The sequence below is a fragment of the Lemur catta genome, chromosome 3 (assembly GCF_020740605.2).
Source record: "Lemur catta isolate mLemCat1 chromosome 3, mLemCat1.pri, whole genome shotgun sequence".
In the NCBI taxonomy this organism is placed as follows: Eukaryota; Metazoa; Chordata; class Mammalia; order Primates; family Lemuridae; genus Lemur; species Lemur catta.
In genome coordinates, this window is record NC_059130.1 from 68,780,367 (window position 1) to 68,802,129 (window position 21,763).

The 21,763-nt window shown below is 38.0% G+C and overlaps 2 protein-coding genes across 3 annotated transcripts in view; one reads left to right on the forward strand and one right to left on the reverse strand.

Moving 5' to 3' along the window:
* Positions 1 to 20,007, forward strand: part of LRRC53 (leucine rich repeat containing 53) — a 43,710-nt gene extending 23,703 nt beyond the window's left edge. The window contains exons 2-5 of the mRNA XM_045547738.1: positions 5,053 to 5,166; positions 7,458 to 8,273; positions 13,438 to 13,947; positions 17,144 to 20,007. Coding sequence (XP_045403694.1) covers positions 5,079 to 5,166; positions 7,458 to 8,273; positions 13,438 to 13,947; positions 17,144 to 19,521 — 3,792 coding nt within the window. The 5' untranslated portion in view covers positions 5,053 to 5,078 and the 3' untranslated portion in view covers positions 19,522 to 20,007. The remainder of the gene's footprint in view (positions 1 to 5,052; positions 5,167 to 7,457; positions 8,274 to 13,437; positions 13,948 to 17,143) is intronic.
* Positions 1 to 21,763, reverse strand: part of LOC123635512 (serine/threonine-protein kinase TNNI3K) — a 273,749-nt gene that overhangs the window by 52,510 nt on the left and 199,476 nt on the right. The window lies entirely within an intron of this gene.

A 21,763-nucleotide genomic window follows, 5' to 3' on the forward strand; every position in this document is an offset into this window, starting at 1 on the left:
ATATGTCTCCTTTTGTCAGATCCTAAGGACTATATATCCTACTCATTTCTCCCTTTATGAAACTTTCACTGCCAGGAGGTGAAGAGCCTAATTTAACATTCAGGCACAGTAACCAACTGATTTAGATTCTTAGGAGAACAATTTCTCCCTTAATATCTAGCCCTCCCCCGAGGACACTGCTTCCCCCAGAGCCCTCTCAAGTGGAAGCTGTTTCCTCTTGCATACTCCTTATACCTCTAGGGTGACGGCAGTGGGGTGAGCCAGGACTCTGTCTTCCCTGCTGTCACTGCTACTTCCAGTGGTTTCTCCAGTGAATACCACCAACTTGTCAGGCTATACCACCCACTGCGGAGTCATTCTCCCTCAGGTTTTAAGGACTGGCTCACTGTCATGCACTCTAACCCTACTGATGATTCTAAGGAATCATTACAATAGCCTGTCCTCTGGGCTCCTTTGCCTCCTCTTCTCCAATGAGCTTGTCCTCCCACCTCCCTTAGTCTCTCAGCTCCAAGGTCGTGCCCTCATGCCTGTCACTGCCAATGCCTGCCACCCCTCCCTGTTATCCAACCCCTCAGTCTTCATCAGACCACTCCCTGGGCTCCGTCTCCTTTCTCTCTGGTTCAGTTCTAGAAACCTGACTCCAACAATCTCTGACCACATTGGTGCTTACAAGCCATTTTACCACTTTAACAAAAACAAAAACTTTTTACTGTTAGCATTTTCAAATATGCTCCGAAGTAGATATTATTCTATTGATCCGTCAGTCATCTACCATTTCCCCCATTCTTTCTGCTCATCTCATCTTTTCACTGTCACTCACTTCATTTTCTCACTTCACCCTTACCTACCTTAGATTTCACTGGCAATCATTTCCAATTATCACTCCCTTCCACACAGCCTTAACTCTGTTGCCTTATCTTGCATTTTGTACACTTCAAAAAATTCCAACCTTGATTAAATCCATCCTGTCTGGTCTCACTTCGACATCATGACCCTCTAACCTCAAGTGCACCCTCGGTACTGCCCAGAGAACCTATTACCTATTCCTAGCCCACTCCCTCTCTCACACTCCAGATGGCTGTTTTGTGCCTTCTCATCTCCCCTCAAACCTCCAGCTCCCACTACTACATTGACCTGCTCACCTATGTCTAAACCTACATAATCTGCCTTCACCTTTGTTTCTATGGAGGAACTTTGCCCGATTCTGAGGCCCACTCCTTCACTTGTGTGCTCCAGTAACAATTTTCCCTTCTATTTTTTTACATTGTTGGCATTCCTTCTCTACTGTTTAATCCCTGCCAGCCTACAGACATACTATACATTCTCCCATCTTAAACACAAACAACAAAATAAAACCCTTGACTCTTCTTCAAGCTATTGCTCCATTTCTCTGTTCATCTTTACAGCAAAATTGCTCTACAGTTGTCTAAATTTGCTGTCTCTAACCCCTGCTCCCATTTGCCATCCACAACACTCTGCCGAGACCGCTCTTGTCAAGCTTACAAAGACCTCCTCATTGCTAAATTCAATGGTTAAGTCTCAGTGCTCATCTCACTTGGCATAGCATTAAATACAAGCAATCATTCCTTTGTCCCTCAAACACTTTTTTTTAGTTAGCTTTGAGGTCCTCATTTTCTCTTTGTTTTTCTCCACTCTCACTGGCTCCTTCTTAGTCTCCTCTTTTTGTTCCATTGTTTTTCCTTATCTTTAAATTTTGGATTGCCCCAGGACTCAGTCTTTGGGTCTCTTCACTCATCTGTTTAGAGTTAATTTGTTGAGAAGTTAATTCCACCTCATGGCTTTAAAAAACAACTCCCATATTTCTATCTCTAGATCAGTACTCTCCTCTGAACTCTGACCTCACACATGCAATTGGTTGCATATATAGCGTTTCCATTTCAGTAAATGGCAGAAGCCTCCTTCTACTTGCAGAGGGCAAAAACCGCAGGATGATCTTTGACTTTTCTGTTTATCATACTTGCACCCAATCCACCAGCAAACTACATTGATCCTGCCATTCAGAATCTGAATGTCCCAGTAGCTTGTATTAGATCAATCTTCCCACAGATAACAACTATAAACTCTGGACAAGATGTAAAAGACAGCTACCTGAAGGCACTGGAGAGTGAATGGAAGCAGGTGTATCCTGAAGGGGTGTCTTTTAGAGGAAAGGAAGGAGATGGGGTAAATTTCTTATTTTTTTTAATAGCATTTAACCTGAGGGTAGACCACATTTGCCTTTTAGGAAACAGTTAAAATTCTAATGGTTTGCTTGCTTGGAGAACCAGAGAACAGAATTCAAGACAACCCAGAATGTGTTAGTTACTGTTTTGTAACAGAATACCACAAACTTAGTGGTTTAAAAGAATGCTCATTTATTATCTCACTGTTTTCACAGGTCGGGAGCCCAGTACAGGTTAGCTGAGTCCTTTGCTCAGGGTTTCACCAAACTGAAATCAAGGTGTCAACTGGCACTGTGATTCTCATCTGAGGCTCAGAGGCCTTTTCCAGGCTTATTGGTTGTGGGAAGAACTCATTTTCTTGTGGTTGTATCACTCATGTCTCTGTTTTCTTACTATTGTCCAGGAATTACTCTCTGCTTCTAGAGAATGCTCATGGTTGCCTGCCCCAGGGCCCCTATAGTCCACAACATGGCTCTTCTCTTTCTTCCTGACTCGTGTCTCTGACATCTTCCTTGGTGACCAGCTGGAGAACATTCTCTGCTTTTAAAGGGATCACCTGATTAGGTAAGGCCCACTCAGGATAATCTTCCTTTTACCATATGATGAAACTAACAGGTTGTGCCCACACTCAAGGGGAGAGGATTATGCATGGCATGTACACCAGAGTACAGGAATCTTGGGGGCCACCTTAGGGTCCTGCTTATCACAGATAGGCATGAGTAAGTGAGGGGAGATATTGGAAGAGGAAACCCTGGAATTTTTGTATAAACTCTGATGAAATCTCTGGTTGATCCCTGGACCACACATGCATGAGGAGCACTCTATAACCAGCTGGGTAGGTATAAAAGAAATGAACTGAGATTGGATCAGCTGCTCCACACCAGGCATTGTGCTTACCATTTTCTCAACTGGAATGACCTAACTCTAATTCTCTGCCTACAGACATCCAATGCACTCTCAAGCCAACTCACAAGCCACATCCTTCTTAAAGCATCCAAGTGCTTCCACAAAATCATCATTCACTTTTATTTAGATTTACTTCATTCTTCCTTGTGTTATAGCTATGTGTTTACATATCTATATCACTAGCTAAAAAGTGCTTTGAGGGTAAGTGATTATTTATTTACTCTTGTACATCTAGCCTGTTCTACCAGATAGGTTATTTGAACTCAAATTTGTTAAATTAAATTGCATCATTATAGCATTAAATAAAACACCATCCAGAATCTGCTTACCTCTCGTCCTTGTCTAAACTGCATCATCTCTTGCTTGTATCAGTATAATTGCCTTCTTACTATTTTTGCTGCTTCTGTTCTTTGCCTATTTAAATGTATGTTCCCATACATTTGATCACAGTAGCCAAAGTGATTATTAAATATATGCTTCAGAGCAAGTAATGCCATTCACAAAAGACTCCAATTACTTCCTACCTTATTTGGGTAAAAAGCCAAAGTTTTTTCATTCATCTGTGAGGCACACAACACCCTGTGCTTGCTATTCTCTGACCTACACTTCCTCTTGGGCACTCCCATCTGGCCACAACTTCCTCCTTCTGTAGAGCCCCCGCACCCTCAGGGGCTTGCACTTACTGTCTTCTCTGCAAAGACTCACTAGTGCCTGCCCCTTCGCCAGCTTTGTGTTTAAATGTTACTTTATCAGAGAGTTTTTCCTTGGCCACCATATTTAGAGCCCCCTAACTAATACTATCTGCTCCTCTTCTTGTTGTATATATTCCACAGCACTTATCAGCATATGACTAGTACATATCTTCATATTTACTAGTTTATCATTTCTATCCTTTCACAGAAGGTGCACGCCATGAGGGTGGGGGTTTGTTGTCTGCTGCTCTGTCCCCAGCGCCATGAGCCGTGCCTTGCATGCAGAAGGTGCTCAATAAATCTTTCTGGAATGAATAATAGCATTAATAAATATTATGTTTTCTTTCATTTTATTTGTTCTCAAACTATCTTATTATATGGATAGAGGGTTTTACTATAATCTGCTTCATGTTTTGGGTTTTTTAAATTATGGAATATTTTGTGTATACATGATCTTTTTTGAACATAAAATTCAAATAATGTTCATATTTCACTGGGGAGTTGAAAAAGCATTAAAATAATGGTAAAATTTAACATTTACTAAATGCTTAGAGCATGCCATTTAACTCTTACAATACTCCATATTATAGGCATTTATTAATTCTATTTTACACGTGCAAAATTAGAAAATAAGAAAAATGAAATAATTTATCTAAGAAAGGGGTAGTCAGCAAAAAACAGCAGCATTCACAGCTGGGTAGAGCTTGCGCTCTTAGTCTTGTCTTCATACTCTCTGCCTAAGTGTGGTATTTAAATCCGTGAGGAATAATAATTCAATTGTAATTATGTAAGATTCAGTGCCTAAGATTAGCTTCTGCATACTAGAAAGAACACTGGATCAAAATTTAAAAGACTTGGTTAAATACCTACTAGCTATGTGACTTTGGATGGTTTGTTAACCATTTTGAGCATCATTTTCCTCAGCTTCAAGTTGGGTTGCAAAATTAAGAGATCTAAATAAGATAATATTTGTGCAAAAGCACTACACACTTTAAAATGTTTTGCAAAGTACCTTAATTTTTTTAGTATTCTCTAGTAGTAGGTGTACCCTGGATGTGAACTCTGAATTTATAGTCAAATGCTTTAACATTTCAGTTTAAATTCTATGCAAGTTAAGGATTGTAGTCATATTTACGTGGCATTTTATGAGAACACAAAGGTGCTCATTGAACAGCAGAAATTACCAAAATGCCTCATGAGTTGTATATACTACAGTTAGGGGTAATAAATGCCAACATTACCATATGCATTGCCCTCTACTTTCCTTTCAGGTGGATGGCTGGCACTCTTTGCCATCATGCAGCGGTTGGTGGCAGCTTGCCCTGCGTCATGTGTGGTGTGCACCAAAGATGTAACCCTCTGTCACCAGCTCACCTATATAGTAGGTAATAAAACTAATAACTCTAAAAAGCAGTATTCAGTGTACCTGGCAAATTCATTGCCTTGCCTTTCATTGTACTGACTGCTCTCTGGGCTCGGCCTGAAAAAGGTAACCTTCTAAAAAGCCTGCTTTTACAGTGACCACAGAGCCTGGTAACATTCTATTTTCCTGTTCCTGGTGGACTCAATCAAAACTATTTTAAGACCTTCAGAGGTAATTGAGATATTTTCCTATGGCAAAAGAATATCACCATTCAAGCAGCTACACACTTAAAAAAAAGACAACTTTAATTATATTTTTGTCCATGCTTTGTGCAGATTTGAACCCTACCACCACGGCTGGAAGAAATATAAATGCATCAGAAACCTGAACTGCAATTGTTCAGCATTAGTAAGATTAACCGATGTACCAGCGAAACAGATTATTATCAAAGTGCATCTCATTTTGAAAGTCTGGTCTTTTTTTATTGATGGTAAATGAGCTGTAGAAATGTTAACAAGATACACTGCCTGTATTCATTACATATTGCTTGCTTAAGTCAACAATTTAATAAGACACCTTATTAACAAATTTGAAGAGAATGTGATTTACATCCTGATATCCAAGAAGAGATAAACAAGCTATAAGCTCTGCCAGTGGAAAATTTCCAGAAACAAACCTGAGTTAAGATAGAGAGGAAGAAGATAATTTCTTCCATTTCTAAAATCCCATGACTCTGTGAGAATGAGGAGGTAGACGTTATCGCCATCCCTGACAGGAGAGAGACGGCTTCAAGGCTGGTTGGTGTGTACAGTTTCTGATCAGTATTGAAAACACTTGAACACTAAACTCCCACCTTCTAAAATGAATTTCTTGATTTTACTACATTTTTTTTTCTGATCAGAGATGGTTGATGTCTGTATGAAACAAGTATTTTTCATCTACATTGTTGCACCTCTATATCCTGCTTCTCATTTACAGAATGCCACATTTGTGAAGTTAGATTTCATAAGCACAGAAATGTAAATGGATGACTTGTGAGCGGAGTTTCTGTCTAGTCCTAGACAAGAAGTAATTGACAGAAATAACAGCCTCTCCATTCAGAGTTGACAAATCCCTAAAGGACTGGGACCCATAAAAACAAAACTCCTCCATCCCATATCAAAAACAATGATGAGAGGAATAAAATGCCAAACTTGCCAGAATTAATAGAATTCAAATAATTAATAATAAATGCTGAAAAAATCATTATGATTTAAGCTTGCCTGTGCTGTGGGGATGGAAGCCATTCTTCCAAAAGAAGGCACTCTCAGAATCCTTTGTCTTTTACATTTTTTTTATCTCTTTGTTTCAGCGATGCAGTCTGAATTTCCTAAGGGAATTGTGATTTGCTTCCCCCATGGTTGACTGTTCTAATATCACCTGTAGACCTCCCAGTGACAATGGACTCTTCTATCCTTATGACACTGTCATTTGCAGTCAAAACAATTTTAGCATGATAAAGATGTGTTACAATAACTCCTGATTATAATACATCTTTATTGAGTTAAAATGCTTTGATTTCTAATGACAGAGCAGTGATAGCTCTGAGGTGATTACGGTGAAGGGATTTAACAGTTGGAAGCCCTGGGTACCACCTGTCATCACATGATGGACTTCATTGGAGGGAACAGATATTAGACAGGAGGCCAAGATGGCCCAGGCTATAATGAGAGCCCCACTGACAGATCCTCGGGTTGTCTGGAGAGAATATAGATCCTTACCAAGTTGCCAACTTTTAGCCTGGAGCTAAAAAGCACAAACCAACGCTCCTTCTCACTCCTCCCGCCCCAACCCACACCTTTATGTTTGGGAGAAAAGATGATTGACTTCACAGCATAAATACATATTGCTAGTGGAAAACTGGTTAGGAAGCTCAGACACAGGCTCGGCTCTTACGTGAATCTGTGCTGGAGCTGCAGGGCTAGAGCAGGTCAGTACACAGCCTCCAAGGGAGGAAGCCCGAAGAGCCGCCTTCAAAATCACATCAATGAAGATAATCCCAAACATTGAATTAGCTTTGACATCTAAACGAACAGATGGGTTTATGTTTCTCAAACAAACATGTCATAGTAACAAAGAATATAAAAATCCATCATTCTTATAAATAGCCAGCTTCCCTTAAATTTAGAAGTCAGAGAATCATTTTCATTTTGTTTATTGCTCTTACCCAGGTGATAAGATTGCTCAGAGGGTATTGATTCTGTCTGCTCTCCTCTGTACTCCCCTCCCACTCATGTGTATCCTGCTTCTAGTCTGTGCTTTTCTTCCCCACAGCAGCCCCTGTGACCACCAGGGTTTTAATCATCACTGACGGATACCTCTCCTCCATCAAGAGCACAAACCTGTCTCTCTTGTTTAATCTTGCCCTGCTCTCCCTGAGCAGGAATGGTATCGAGGATGTTCAGGAAGACGCCCTGCATGGCCTTACAAAGTTGCGGACACTGTCGCTGGAGCACAACCAAATATCCAGTTCGTCGCTCACCGATCACACCTTCAGCAAGCTGCGCAGCCTGCAGGTGCTGGTGCTTAGCAATAATGCTCTCCGCACCCTGCGAGGGGCCTGGTTCCGAAACACCAGGGGCCTCACCCGGCTCCAGCTGGATGGGAATCAGATCACTAATCTCACTGACAGTTCTTTTGGAGGTACGAATCTCCACAGTCTCAGGCATCTGGATTTGTCTAACAATTTTATTTCCTACGTTGGGAAAGATGCCTTCCGGCCCCTGCCTCAACTACAGGAAGTGGACCTTTCCCGAAATAGGCTGGCCCACATGCCAGACGTTTTTACTCCACTGAAGCAGTTAATCCTCCTAAGCTTAGATAAGAACCAGTGGAGCTGTACTTGTGATCTCCACCCTCTTGCTCGGTTTTTAAGAAACTACATTAAGTCTTCTGCTCACACACTCAGGAATGCCAAGGACCTAAACTGCCAGCCGTCCACCACCGCTGTGGCAGCTGCAAAGAGTATGCTCAGGCTGTCTGAGACCAACTGTGATTCCAGGGCCCCCAATCTCACTCTGGTTCTAAAGGACAGACGTCCCCTCCTCCCAGGGCAGGATGTGGCCCTGCTGACTGTCCTTGGCTTTGCAGGTATGCCATGGAGAAGTGTGTCCTTCTCTTCTCCCTTCTCTTGTCCATATTCTCAAAGTATGCTAAATGACGCCTTTCTTAGGCAGTTGGGGAAGTTTGCCAGGGCTATGGAAGGGAGAGGTTGCCAGTACATGTAGGAGGATATTAGATTTGGCACAGGTTGCAAGAATTTCTTGTTGCAGAGAAGCTGTCTAATATGGAGGAAGGAGCCCGGGACCAAAATTCAAGAGCTCTAGTCCTGGTATGACTAGCATTGTGATCTTAAGTTAACTTGTTACGTAGACTTCAGTTTTCTTGTGTGTAATGCAGAAATAATATTTGTATTTCATCAATCATCCATTTACCAAAGAGTAGTGGTGCATTTACTATGACACTAGGAGACAGGTAATAAAAAACTGATGGGACGCAGGCCCTTTCATCAAGGCATTCGCATTTGTGTGGCTCTTTATGGTATATAGGAAGAGTCAGTGGGCTTTCACAGATGCACAAGGAGATGCCACTGTGACAATTACATATCTTAACCTTCAGTGTTTGTATAGCACAGTAGCTAAGCATGTGAGCTCTGCAGTTCAATTGCCTAGCTTTGAATCTTGGCTCTGCTTTTACTAGCTGTGCAAGTTATCTTACCTTTCTGTGCCTTTATTTTCCTTCTGTTTGGGAGTTTTAAATTCTTCTATGATTTTTGTTTGTCCAACTCTTTCATAAACTTGGCCCATACCTGGCTATACCAAGTATGGGGAGGATAATATGCAACTTTTTAATTTTTATGGTAATTTAAAATATATTAAACTATGCATATTATCATCAAATCTCACTGGATTAATGATATAAAATGATGCTTGGGGTCATTAGTTCAAGACCAAAGACACATGAGATTTCTTGAGTAATTTACCTTGATGTGTGTGTTTCTCCCTATACTCTCAGCGTCTGGTGGAATCCTCTGCACCTGTGGGTAACCATGGTGATGAGAAGTGCATATGTGTGTGTGTATCTGTGTGTGTGTGTGTGTGTGTGTGTGTGTGTGTGTATGTGTGTAGTGCTCTAAAGCTGGAAAGGCTGAGGCCGATAAATGGCGTCTAGGACTGAACTGATGTATTTTGAATATGTGCTATAAATCATTGTTCCATAGCACATTTCCAGTGAATTAATTGAACATTGTATTTTTACCTCCTAACAGTTACACTTTTAATCAGAATAGATGAAGACCAGCATCAGGTCTAGACAATGAAACTACCACCAGTAATCAAACTCACTTGGAAGAAAATTCAGATTTTCTCAGAAAGATAAATTGTTTTAAAAACCATGTAACCATGTCAGTGATTATATGCGCTAAGAAACAATTTACCATACAAAACAAAAGTGATAGGGCAGCAGAGAATTTTTACTTAACTGTGCTTTTTAGAATACTAGTTCTAATAGATAATAGATATACCAATAAAAACACACGCAGAGGCACACATAAGCAATAGGTGGTGGGTTCAAATAGGTTTGGGAAATGCTACTTTAAACAAGGTAAAATAGGCTTATTTATTGCAGCACTTCTTATAACCTTTCATTTTCTAATGAGCATTATGAATCTCTAAGAGGAAAACACAATGTAGAGCATTCCTTGAACTTAAATAAGCATGAACCTTTTTTTCACAGAAGATTTCATTGAATTCATGTTGTATAGGACATCATCTTGGAAATATTATAGGGTAATGTTTAGTATTTTTTAGGTTATCTTTTACATCTATATTCAGAAATATATGTTCATAAATATATTTTGCTAAGTTAACAGCTCTCCATTAGTGTAGCAATGTATACAAATTCTAGAGGATTCCAAACGTTTTGTCAAATGATAGGAAGCTTAATATACATGAATGAATTATACTAAATTATAAATATGTTTACATACATGTCTTGTTTTAGTGTATGAAATTAATTATCATACTAACGTAGTTTCATTGAGTAATTGTTAATATACTATTTTGAGAAAACGTTCTTCTTTAAAAAGACTTATTTTTATATTAATTTGTTCCATTAAAATGCCACTTCTGAAGTGAAAGTGTGATGAGTTATTTGTACCTCAGGATTGTGGGGAAATGACTTAGAACTATAATTTTGCCTATGATTCCATTTTCTTCTTCAGCTATAGCTAAGTAATCAAAATTCAAAGGAATATAAATAATCATATTCATTGAATTTAAAACTAATACATGGTTATTTGGCATCAAACACTAATATCTTGACACTTATTCTGTGACCTGGTGGATAAAAAGTTTTCATGAAGCTGTTACATGTTTCTAATGCTTCAATAAGAAGTTGTCATTAATTTTGCCATTTTTTCTTTGCCAACTCAGAAAGATTGTTAGAACACTTTTTAAAAATAGAAACAATGCCCATGGCAATGAAAATTCAAACATCTTCTTAATAGCTTGTTCATCCTGCCTACAAGCTTCATTTGCTGCCTTTGCTCTCTGCACTAATAGAAGGTGACCGTACCTGAATGGTTGTGGGATGCAGAAATATCCCAGTATCAACAGCTGGAGAGTGAGTGGGTCCTTGCCATTTACACACCATTAGAGAAGAAACTTTATCCTATCATCAGATTATGTTTGCTCTCATTTCAATGGCTGATACATGTCTTTAAGAAAATTTTCTTTCCTTTATTACTTGGTTTATATAACTGCTTAGACATATAAAATATTCCCTTAATGATTTGATTTTTGGATTTTTTTCCCCTAACAGCGGAGTTTCCAGGACCCAGTAGAGCAATACAAAATGTAAACAGCAGTAGCAGCAGCAATCATAATCATAATCACAAACCACAATGACCATTCATTGAACTGTACTGTATCACAACACTGTGTTAAATATGTCACATCTGCTATCTCACTTAATCCCTGGGTAGTATTAATTATTCTCATTTGAGAAAGGAGGAATAATAAGGCTCAGAGAGATTAGAAAACATTCAAGTAAAAAGTCAGAGCATAGTTTTTGAATCCTGAGTTTTCTTACTCCACATAAGAGATAATAAGTGTTTATTAAATTTTATCATTTTCATATTTTTTTAACATTTTAAAACCAAAATCCTTGTTTGGAATAATCTAAACTCTAGAATCTGGCAAAGGATTATAATCTAACTTTTGCTATAAATTTTAAAAAATGTTATGCCTTTAATAGAGATCAAATTATTTCAATATGGTGTAGCACTTTCTAAGAGTGGATTATTGTCAAATAAATTTAAATGGATTATAAGATCTCAAGATCTGGCAATTATACAATGGTTGGAGGATTTTATCAGAAACTGCTATACTCTGCTTAATCTTCATCTTTAACAGAAAAAAAAAAAGAAACAATAATGGCTAACATCCTCCCTTTTCATTCAAGTTTTAAAAAATCATGTTTTCATAGATATTATCTCCAGTGGAGAGAACGAGGCATAGAGCAGCCAAAGAACCTAAAATGCAAAAGTTGCCTCATTCACTGTCCTCATTTTCAGAGGAGGAAATCATCCTAGGGCAGACTTGGGCTTAGGACACAGATCTCCTTACTCAATCTGTGCTGATGCCATGTCTTCTTAATCACCATTTTGGATATTTGTAAGGTCAGACCATCCAGTGCTTTCCATTAGCAGAATTTATAAGCTGAATACTTTTTGTTTATTTAAAAATATTTAATAAACATTTCTGGAGTACCTCCTTTGTGCCAGAGTTGTGGGCCCTGGAGGTAGAATGTTAATGTTGAACAAGACTGGCCAGGCATGGTGGCACACGCCTGTAGTCCCAGCTACAGCTACTCGGGAGGCTGAGGCAGGTGGATCACTTGAGCTTGAGTCTGAGATCAGCCTAGGCAATATAGCAAGACCCCCATCTCTTAAAAACATGCTAAACAAGATTGAAAAGCTCTGTTGTCTCACAGTGCTTAATTCTAGCAGGGGAGGACAGTCAGTGAATAAGCAAATGAATAAATCAACATAACAATATACTGTTATAAGTTCTAAGAAACAAAGAAAAGCCCTGTGATAGGTAGTTGGGGTATGACTCAGAGACTTAGGCTTGAACATGAAGGTGGTTGAAGATGCCATTTGTCAAGATGAGAAAAAGTGATGTAGAAAAAGGTTAGAGTCTGCACCTGGGTTTGAGAAATACTGTACCTTACAATTTTATTTGGAGGACAAACTATACTTATATACAACATGAAATGACAGTACCAGGAGGTCTGAGATTAGATGTATTAATACTTCCCTTGATCATGGGAGTTCATAAAAGAGAGAAATCTTTGCAAGTGGGAAAAACAGCTACAACATCAAGAAATATAGAGGTATGGTGCTGCTGGCTGGCTGCTTTTGCTGCTGACCCCCCCCCCAAAACAAAAGAAATTTAGAGGTAATGCTTTAGATTTTAAAGAATAAATAAAATTCAAATAAGCAGAGACAGGAGAAGGTATTACAAGCATCACTAAGGGCATACACAAAGGCAAAGAAATGCATTTTAAGAGTAATGAATTGCAGAGTTTGAAACAGTGTTTTTAAGAGTAATGATTTGCAGAGTTTGAAACATAGTGTTGAATGTGAGGAAGAATGAAAAATAAGGCTAGGAAGGGAGGTAATGTTCAAACTACATCAAATCTTGAATGCCAAGGAGTTTGACCTTTTTGCTAATGGGAAGCCAATGAGCTAGAGGGGTGGTGAGTCTTTAGGGATGATTAAAAATATGCCAATGTAGGATCAATTTTTGTTTGGGAGGGGAGGGTTGAGGATATGAGAATTTTAGGGTATATACTAAATATAGTCTATTTTTATTGACTATGAGATTAAGAAATAGGAATTTGAGAATTAAACTGGTTTTCCATAGGCAGAAAAATAATTTTACTGCAGGAATTATTTTATCTTGAATGAATTTCAGTTCATGTAAAAGCCCCTTTTTCTACCAAAGAGATTCCAGATGGTGTTGTTTCTTTTAATTTTAATATGTATAAAGAAAGATCCAAATTGGAAAGCAGAACAATGTCAATGAAATAGCCTCTGTCTGGACTGATATTTTTCCAAATGCTGATAGACATTCCAGGCATTCTGATACCCTTTAAGCCATTAACCTTTATATTTGTGGCTTTCACATTTGGTGATTTATATGTTTCTTCCTATGATGTTATCTTTTAATGGTCTCTCTATTTGTCACAGGAGCTGTTGGTCTCACTTGCCTAGGTTTAGTTGTATTTAACTGGAAACTCCAACAAGGCAAAGCAAATGAACACACATCAGAAAACCTTTGTTGCAGAACCTTCCATGAACCCCTGTGTGCTCATGAGGCAAGAAATTACCACGCTAAGGGATACTGTAACTGCCACTTAACTCAGGAAAACGAGATAAAGGTCATGTCCATTGTGGGGTCCAGAAAGGAAAGGCCACTTCTACAGGAAAACAGCCATCAAGCAACATTGGCCTCTGAGTCCACAGCCCTTGACGGATCATTTAGAAACCTGAAAGGGAAGGAGTGTGGGACAGACAGCGCTTTTTTTTGCCTGGATGGCAGATTGCTACAGTCAGGATGTTCAGAGCCTCCCGGGAATATGGCAGCTTTTAACGAAGCAGGCTTACTTACAAGATATTGTCCAAAGACAGTTGAAAAGCTAAGGAATCTTGAGCCTGGCGAAGTCCCAATCCTGCCACAGCATGCGATGAGAACAATAGGTGAGGTTGTCTTGTTTTAGAAAATCCTACTCTGTTTAATACCCCCTGAAGGAGGAAGGCTCCTTTAATTTCCTCAACAGGAAATGCTATAAAAATCACTGTAGTACCAGTCTGTTCTTCTAAAGACCTAAAGATGCTGGGACTGTTTTTAGTGTGTGTGTGTGTGTGTGTGTTGGGTATTTGGGGTGAGGTGGAGATGGAGTATCCCCACCCTCAGGAGCTTAGAGTGCATCTCCTGTCTGCTAAAAGCAAATTTTGAGACCTAACATCTAGCAAGAATTTTTTTTGTTTGTTTTTATTTTTTTTAAAGCCTCTTAAATAGCAATAGTGCTGTTAAGATTTATGGGACAGTGAGTATCAGCTTTTATTCCAACATCCTTCGAGCTCTAATGCCAATTCTGCAGTAAGCAACCTTCCCAGAGCAAGACATGTTAGAATAATGGTCCTTCTAATGCTAGTGATTCATTTCAGGAATGATGTCAAGAAACATACTTTGCTTGCTGAGCTGTCAGGGATGATAACTTCCCAGTTCAGGGAAAGTCAGGACTTAATTCATTGTCCCATGTTGGGAGCCAAGTGAATCTGGCCGTGACATCTACCCACTGTACATGGGCGATGTCAATATTTAGGTGGAGGCAATGAATTAAATGTCTTCCTTTTTCTTCCTGAATAGTGAGGCGATGCTTTCAGGCTCGGCAGTGAAAACTTTGACAGCTGCTCTGTAAAGAGGTTCCTGTCATTTATTTGAATTGGTTTACAACAAGCAGAGCTTTCTCTAAGAATATGAATGACAGAGGTGCTGTACCAAGAATTTCTTACCATGGGGATCTGGCCCTAAGGATCAATTTGGGGACAATTGGATAAGAATGAAACCATATGTTATTACATGTATGGCATAAAGAATTGTGTGAGTTTATTCTATTGCATCCTCCGTACTCCCATTTTTACTAGTTTCTAGGAGCTGACGATTTGACTCAAGAGAGGGATGGCTACAGAAAGAAACATCTGCCAAAGAAATCAGATCAGATTTGCTATATTTTATAAAGAATTAAGTACTTAGTCTTTCAATGGAATCATACCTTAGGCAGATGTTTCATTTTAGCTTTTAGCTTTGTCCAGTGCGTTAACTTCTCTGTGATAAACTCCTACACTAAAGGAAATGTGGCCTCTTAACCATTTCACACTGAAAACATTGGCTTGTCAGATCAATACGATTACTTTTAAACTACCATATGATCCACAAATTCCACTACTGAATATATATCCAAAAGAAAGGAAAGCAATATATGAAAGAGATATCTGCACTCCCATGCTTATTCACAACAGCCAAAATATGGAATCAACCTCAGTGCCCATCAACAGATGAATGGATTGAATGGATAAAGAAAATGTGGTATATATGCACAATGGATTATTATCCAGACATAAAAAAGCATGAAACCCTGTCATTTGCAGCAACATGGATGGAACCAGAGGCCATTATGTTAAGTTACATAAGCCAAGCACAGAAAGACAAATATTGCATGTCTCACTCATATGTGGGAGCTAAAAAGTTGGATCTCATGAAGATAGAGAGTAGATTGGTGGTTACCAGAGGCTGGGAAGGGAGGGGGAGATGAAAAGGAAAATAAGAATACAAATGTATCTATTACCACTAAACTGTACACTTAAAGTGGTAAGGATGGTAAATTATATATGTATATTTTAGCTCAATAAAAATGACAAAAACAGTAAAAATGAAAGAAACACCTAAAATTCTGCTACATTCCAGGCATTGTACTGGACCTGGGGAGGGCAGGTATTTAAGGAGAAAATATCCAAGGTCATACCTGCTCCAGAATAGATGTCAGTAAGGAGACAATGCCACTCTCACTATGTCTTCTAACTTGGAAACAGAATCATAGATTTGTGGGGTCCAGGGGACTTTAAAGATGGTCTAGTCCAATAGCTCTTAATATTTATCTTTGAGTCACAGAACTCTCGGAAAATCTGATAAAGGATACAAATTCTTTCCATAGAATAATTTGTTTACTCCCATAAAGTTTTCATCTAGTCCAACCTTCTAATACACAAAAAGTATAATAGCTTCTCCAAAGTCACCGAGAAAATTGATGGCAGTTCTTAGATTAGAATTAGACGCTAGTCTGGGGCTTAGTTCACCTCTTCCTTTTTTTCACTGAATAGAAATACATCTTTCTTCCTCTGGATAAAACAATTTCACAAAACAATAGAAAGCATACTGGTAGGATGTAATTTTAAATTTAATATACATTGTGGTTAAGAGAATAGGGTTTAATGTTATACAGACCTGGGTTTAAGTCCCGGCCACATCATTTAGCTGATATGTGAGTGGGGGAAAACATTCAACCCCTCTAAACTTGTTCATCATCTGTAGAAGTTATAAGATAATAGGACTTGTCCAATGGATCATGTTTCTTGTGGATATTAAAAGAGATAGTAAATGTACAATATTTAAAACAATGCTTAGTTCTTAGCATGTACCAAATCAATGGTTTTACTGTTATTTTTATCATTAATATTATTTAATGTGTATTATTAATATTATATTAACCCATATCATTTAAAAGTCATAGGCAAAGATTGCTATAACACAAACCAAGCCATATTCCAAAATATCTATTCATTTAACAAATATGTGATGAACATTATATTAAGTTATGGGAAATAAAACAGATATGATCTCTGCTTTCATTTGGCCAATCGTATCACAAGTATTTCTCTTTTGTTGTCTGTGTTGTTCTCTGTTTGAAACCTGAACATTACTCAATATTTTATCCATGTTCCTCTCAATATTAGAGGTCCAAATGGAAAATGAATGCAGAAAAAAATTACTATGGCTATTTGAAAAGAATTTAGATATTATTCATATTTAAAGCTAATCTAACCAACAACCAAGCTAAAGATGTACCACTATGAATAACATTTAATATTTTTAATATCACAGCTTTTAAGTCAGCATTACAACTGATTGAAATGTGGCCATAAAGAGTGCCATTGCAAACATAGCAAAGTGCTAAATGCCCTTTGTATGCTTGGTCAAAAATTAGGAAATATTCAAGAATTGCCATAATCAAAGGAGTCATTTTTACTCTTTTCATAAGGTTTCTAAGCATCTGTTTGGTTGGGGCAATAAAACTCTGCCCAGTGCTAAATTCTTGCATTTATTGTTCAGCAGATATCAGCAGTGACACATTTAGAAGAAGATATGCAACATCCGCTTCAGCCTTGGCAAGAGAAAGTCTTGAAAAGCATTTAACAAATGAATCATGGCAGCCTCCAATAGAAAAAGAAGACAATGGCTTACATTCTCACAGGCAGAGACATTTTATTACAAGCTCATCATCCAAGCCTTGTGAGCCTGAGGAACACTACATACAAAAGATCTTACAAAAACATAGATCTAAATATGATGATCCTTGTGGACTGTTAAAACAGAGCAGACCTAGGTATTTACAGCCATATAATTCTCTTATCTGTAAATATGTACCCTGTGATCAATTTCAAGATTATGTGACAGAAAAAAAGCCAAATCGTAGAGAACAATCAAAGCCCGAGAAAGAACAAATCCAAATTAACAGTGCAATAGAAAAATTCCTTATGAGCAGGGAGAACATAGATTTATCTGGGTTATCAACAAAAATCAAGAAAACGTATTCTCCAAAGAGGGTTAGCTTCCATGATCCTGACTTAGTTGAAAAAAATCAGTTGGTGATGTTACCTCAAACATCAACCCACCGGAAACATCAGAAAAATCTGAGTAACCAACTGACTAAATTAGATCTCAAAAAATGTAGCAATCCTGGGGAAAGAAACAAAGGACAAAAATGGTTTACTGATTCACAGATTCTGAAAAAGAAGAGAACCAATCAATCTGACCTCAAAGGGAAAATTAAAGGACAAAATTTAAGGATGAAATTAAATTTACATCCGTTTAGAAAAGTCAGAGTCCATCCAGAAAAAGCCTTGCCAGAACTCTCAAAGGAATGCAAACAAGTATTGTTACCTCCCAAGAAATTATCCAAAACGTCTGAGAAAAAAGCCAAAATAAACCTTGTGTCTTCTGCAGATTTTCCTCAACAGCCAGAGAGTAACCATGTTAGACTCACTTCAAAGAGGCTGCCTCTCAAACATGCCCCAAAGCACGCCCCGTATTACAAACGAAACACTAAACGTGCCCCTGTGCTTAGTGCTAGCAACTTGTCTATAGTCAACCAGAACTCTGTAGAAGGCAGCTGTCACCCAGCTGGTCACATTCCTGATGGAAACCCACCAACACTGCCTCAGCCTGCATCCACTGACACTGAGCACAGGCACTCACTCTCTCGGTTCTTAATTGAGCAAATGGAAGGTGCAACTCAGCTAGAATGGGAAGTTCCCAGTTATTTACCAACTACTCGGGAAAAGACAGAAAATGATGTTTTACCATCCCAACATTCCAGGGGGGATACTGACCAAGGGGCAACAGAGCCCACTGAGCACATGGGGCAGAACCTATCAAAGACCAGTGAGCTAAATCAGTTTTCTTTATCCCCGAGGAATCAAACACAACTTTTAGGTGTCTACAAGACTGACACCTTGAACAAGGAATACACTTTAGATCAAAACCAAGCTTTGCAACACAAAGTACAAAACTCAAGTCATGAACAATTTGGAAATGAAGAAAAAACATTAATGACAACCCCCCCAATATTACATCAGATTGTGGAAAATTGTATTATGGATAAGGAAGGAAATGATGTAGGAAAAAAACTTCCTGAAACAGAAACTTATGATTCCTCTCTCATTTCCCAGACACAATCCAAGAACAACCTATCACTTAGGAAGACAAATTCGATTCCATACCAAAATAGAATAGAGCCTCCCAAGGATATCAGTATTTCTCCTCTTAGTAGTCAAGCCATTTGGCATCTAACCAAAAGCAGTGAAAAAGGAATTGACAGCGCAAATGCATTGCCCAGAGATGATGGCACTGAAGCACTAGAGATAAATATAGTAGCAAAAGAAGAGAAAAATATGCTTTATGAAAGCAAGACAGATTCTAGTATGTTAATTCAGACCACACAAAGGACCTTAACAGGCGCTACAAAAGAAAAGCAGCAAACTTGGGAAAATGGAAAAAGTGAAAAACACGTATTTTATGGTTCAAGCTCTGCCGTGGAGAACATTACAGCTAAAGATTTGAGTATCACAAGTTCCCATGAAACCAAAAATAAAATACTTCATAGTGAAATAGATTTTCCAATTAACAGTAATATAGTTAACAATAATTTGAGAGAAGTTCAAAATATTCAACCAGATAAAGATAACAATGCACATAAAGAAGGTGCAATGACAGTGGAGACACATGAAGTGCTCTCCCTCTTACCAGAGTTAAGAGATGGTTTTGAGGCAGAAAATGAGGTGCCTCTAATTCCTAGCAAAATAAATGAAGCTGAAAACTCTGCTCCAAAACCTGTACTGTATCCACCATCTGCTGAATATGCTAATACATCACGTTTAGAAGCAGAACAAAGTGAACAAAATAACTCAAATAATAATCATTTTTTACTGTAGCTTTCTTCAAAAGGATAGACAAACACCCCCTAGCCTTTGCAAACATTTCAAGTGCATCATTTTGGAGGACAAATCCTCAGGAATTCTTTGTTATCAATTAAATAAAAGCACATAGTTTAATATAATACACAAAGATGGAGCCACGAGATATGTTTGACACAATTAACTGAGTATGCTTTTCTAAGGAATGAAAAAAATGAACAAGAAAAGTTTTGCCTAGTCCTGGAAAAGCAAACAACATGTAAAACAAACAAACAAACAAACAAACAACAAAAAACCCTCAAACAAATGAAAGATTAAATAAGAAAAAAGTATTTGAACAGATTTACATTTGATGTTTATTTTATGGAAATTATTATACACATCTCAATTAGTGGTATTACAATATTGCTTTCCACACAGATGATTATATATTCATATTTGTGCCTGATCTGTTTTCCTAATTATGGTATGAAAATGAAAATTCAGCTTTGCTTGTGAACTGTAGTCTATCTGATGTGTATATTGGTATATTTCATCTATTTTCAATTGTTCTGTTGACAATTATCCTAGATCTTAAGTAGAAGTCTTTAAACCCTGTTATTTCTCTAAGAGAAAAAAAAAATTAAGGATTTCCAGGGATGGGAGGCTGTTTCTGTAAATTCTGCAAAATCCTATAAATCCACTAGGTGGAGATCTCAGCTTCAATCATCTTGGAAGAACAAACACGGCTTCAAGATCAACACAATGGATCGTGAACAAAAGGAACTTTAAGGAGCTTTATTGCCAATTGTCATTAATTTAAGATTTTGAAAACTGAATAACCCATTAGCATGTAGCTTTCAAGGTTTGATCTCTTGAGTTTAGCATGCCACTATTGTTTGGTGTGAGTACACCTCCTTGTGCACTGGAATTAAATGTGCTTGTAAATATTAGATTTAAAAGCAATAACAGAATAAACATCTCTCAGTCAAAGCCACACTTACGTGAAAAATATAGGTATACTCGAAGAATTTTATTATTGACACCCCTGTAAAATGTTTAAAGCATATCTTTGCAATACAGAATGTTATAATATTTCACATTTTCTAGTGGGGGAAAAAAAGCATAAAAAGGAAACAGACTTCCTCTTCTCCTGTCTCTATATTTGTGTAGGCCTCTGTATCTTTATGTCTACATTTGGCTTATTAATAATATTATTATTAAAAAACAAGCTTTATGAAGACTAAAGGTTTATTAGAACAACATAAATATTGTTTACATGCCCCATCTATTTAGTTTCCCTTCCTATTCAGAAATGCTAAATGATAGAACTTTCTTATTCTGAAAGTCCCTGACCTTATTACCCCTCTTCTTCCTCTTTTCTCACTAAGATTCAACACTTCCTTGCTTTTAACTCTAACTCCTCTTCCCTCTATTTTTGTTCAGAATCTCTGCCTGAGCTTAACTCCTATGCCATCTGTCTACCTTCCCTGATCTCACTTCATTTTGTTAAGCACCTTTAAGGTGAGAAGGGCATCTCTACCAACCTCTTGCATGATAAATTTATTCTAATTGACAGCTTCCTCAGCTTTGTAGATCAGGTTACTTTTTTCTTGGTAGCTATCTTTCCTTTTCCTATTCCTATTTTTTAAAAGCACTGTCACTTTACTGTGGGGCCCTTAGCTTTGTTCTCTTCCCTCTCACTGCCAACAATATCCCTGACATCTAAGGGCCTAATGAATTCTTGGTCACTAGCTGACTCTCAGAAGGCAGTGATGACAGTATGCTTTGAAATAGTTCTCAGGTTTACCCTTGTCCCTAAATCCCCATGGTAACCATTGTAGTCTCTGTGTTGCAATCAACTGGATGACTGTTAACAGCAGCCTGGCCAGCTGCTCTGACTTTAGTGTCTTTTGCCTCAGTTTCAACTCTCTAGTTCTGTAACTTTATTGGGCACAAATCAATAGTCTCAGGTTCCATCCTGGAGATTCTAGTTCAGTAGACTTAGGGTAGGGCCCCCAAATCTTCATTTTAAAAACATTTCAGGATAATGTGGAATGCAAAGTTTGCAGCCCACACATTAAGAAACAATGCCTAGCCATTCCAATGAGCACTAGACAATAATTCAGCGTTTGATTCACTGCAGGAACTATGAACAATTTTTTGAGTAAGTACATAAATTCTTCATACCAATCTCAGATGAAATTTCCAAAAAAAAATTTTATTGTATCTTTTCACTGCTTTAGAGGTAAACATAACATATAACTGCCTATAATTTCAT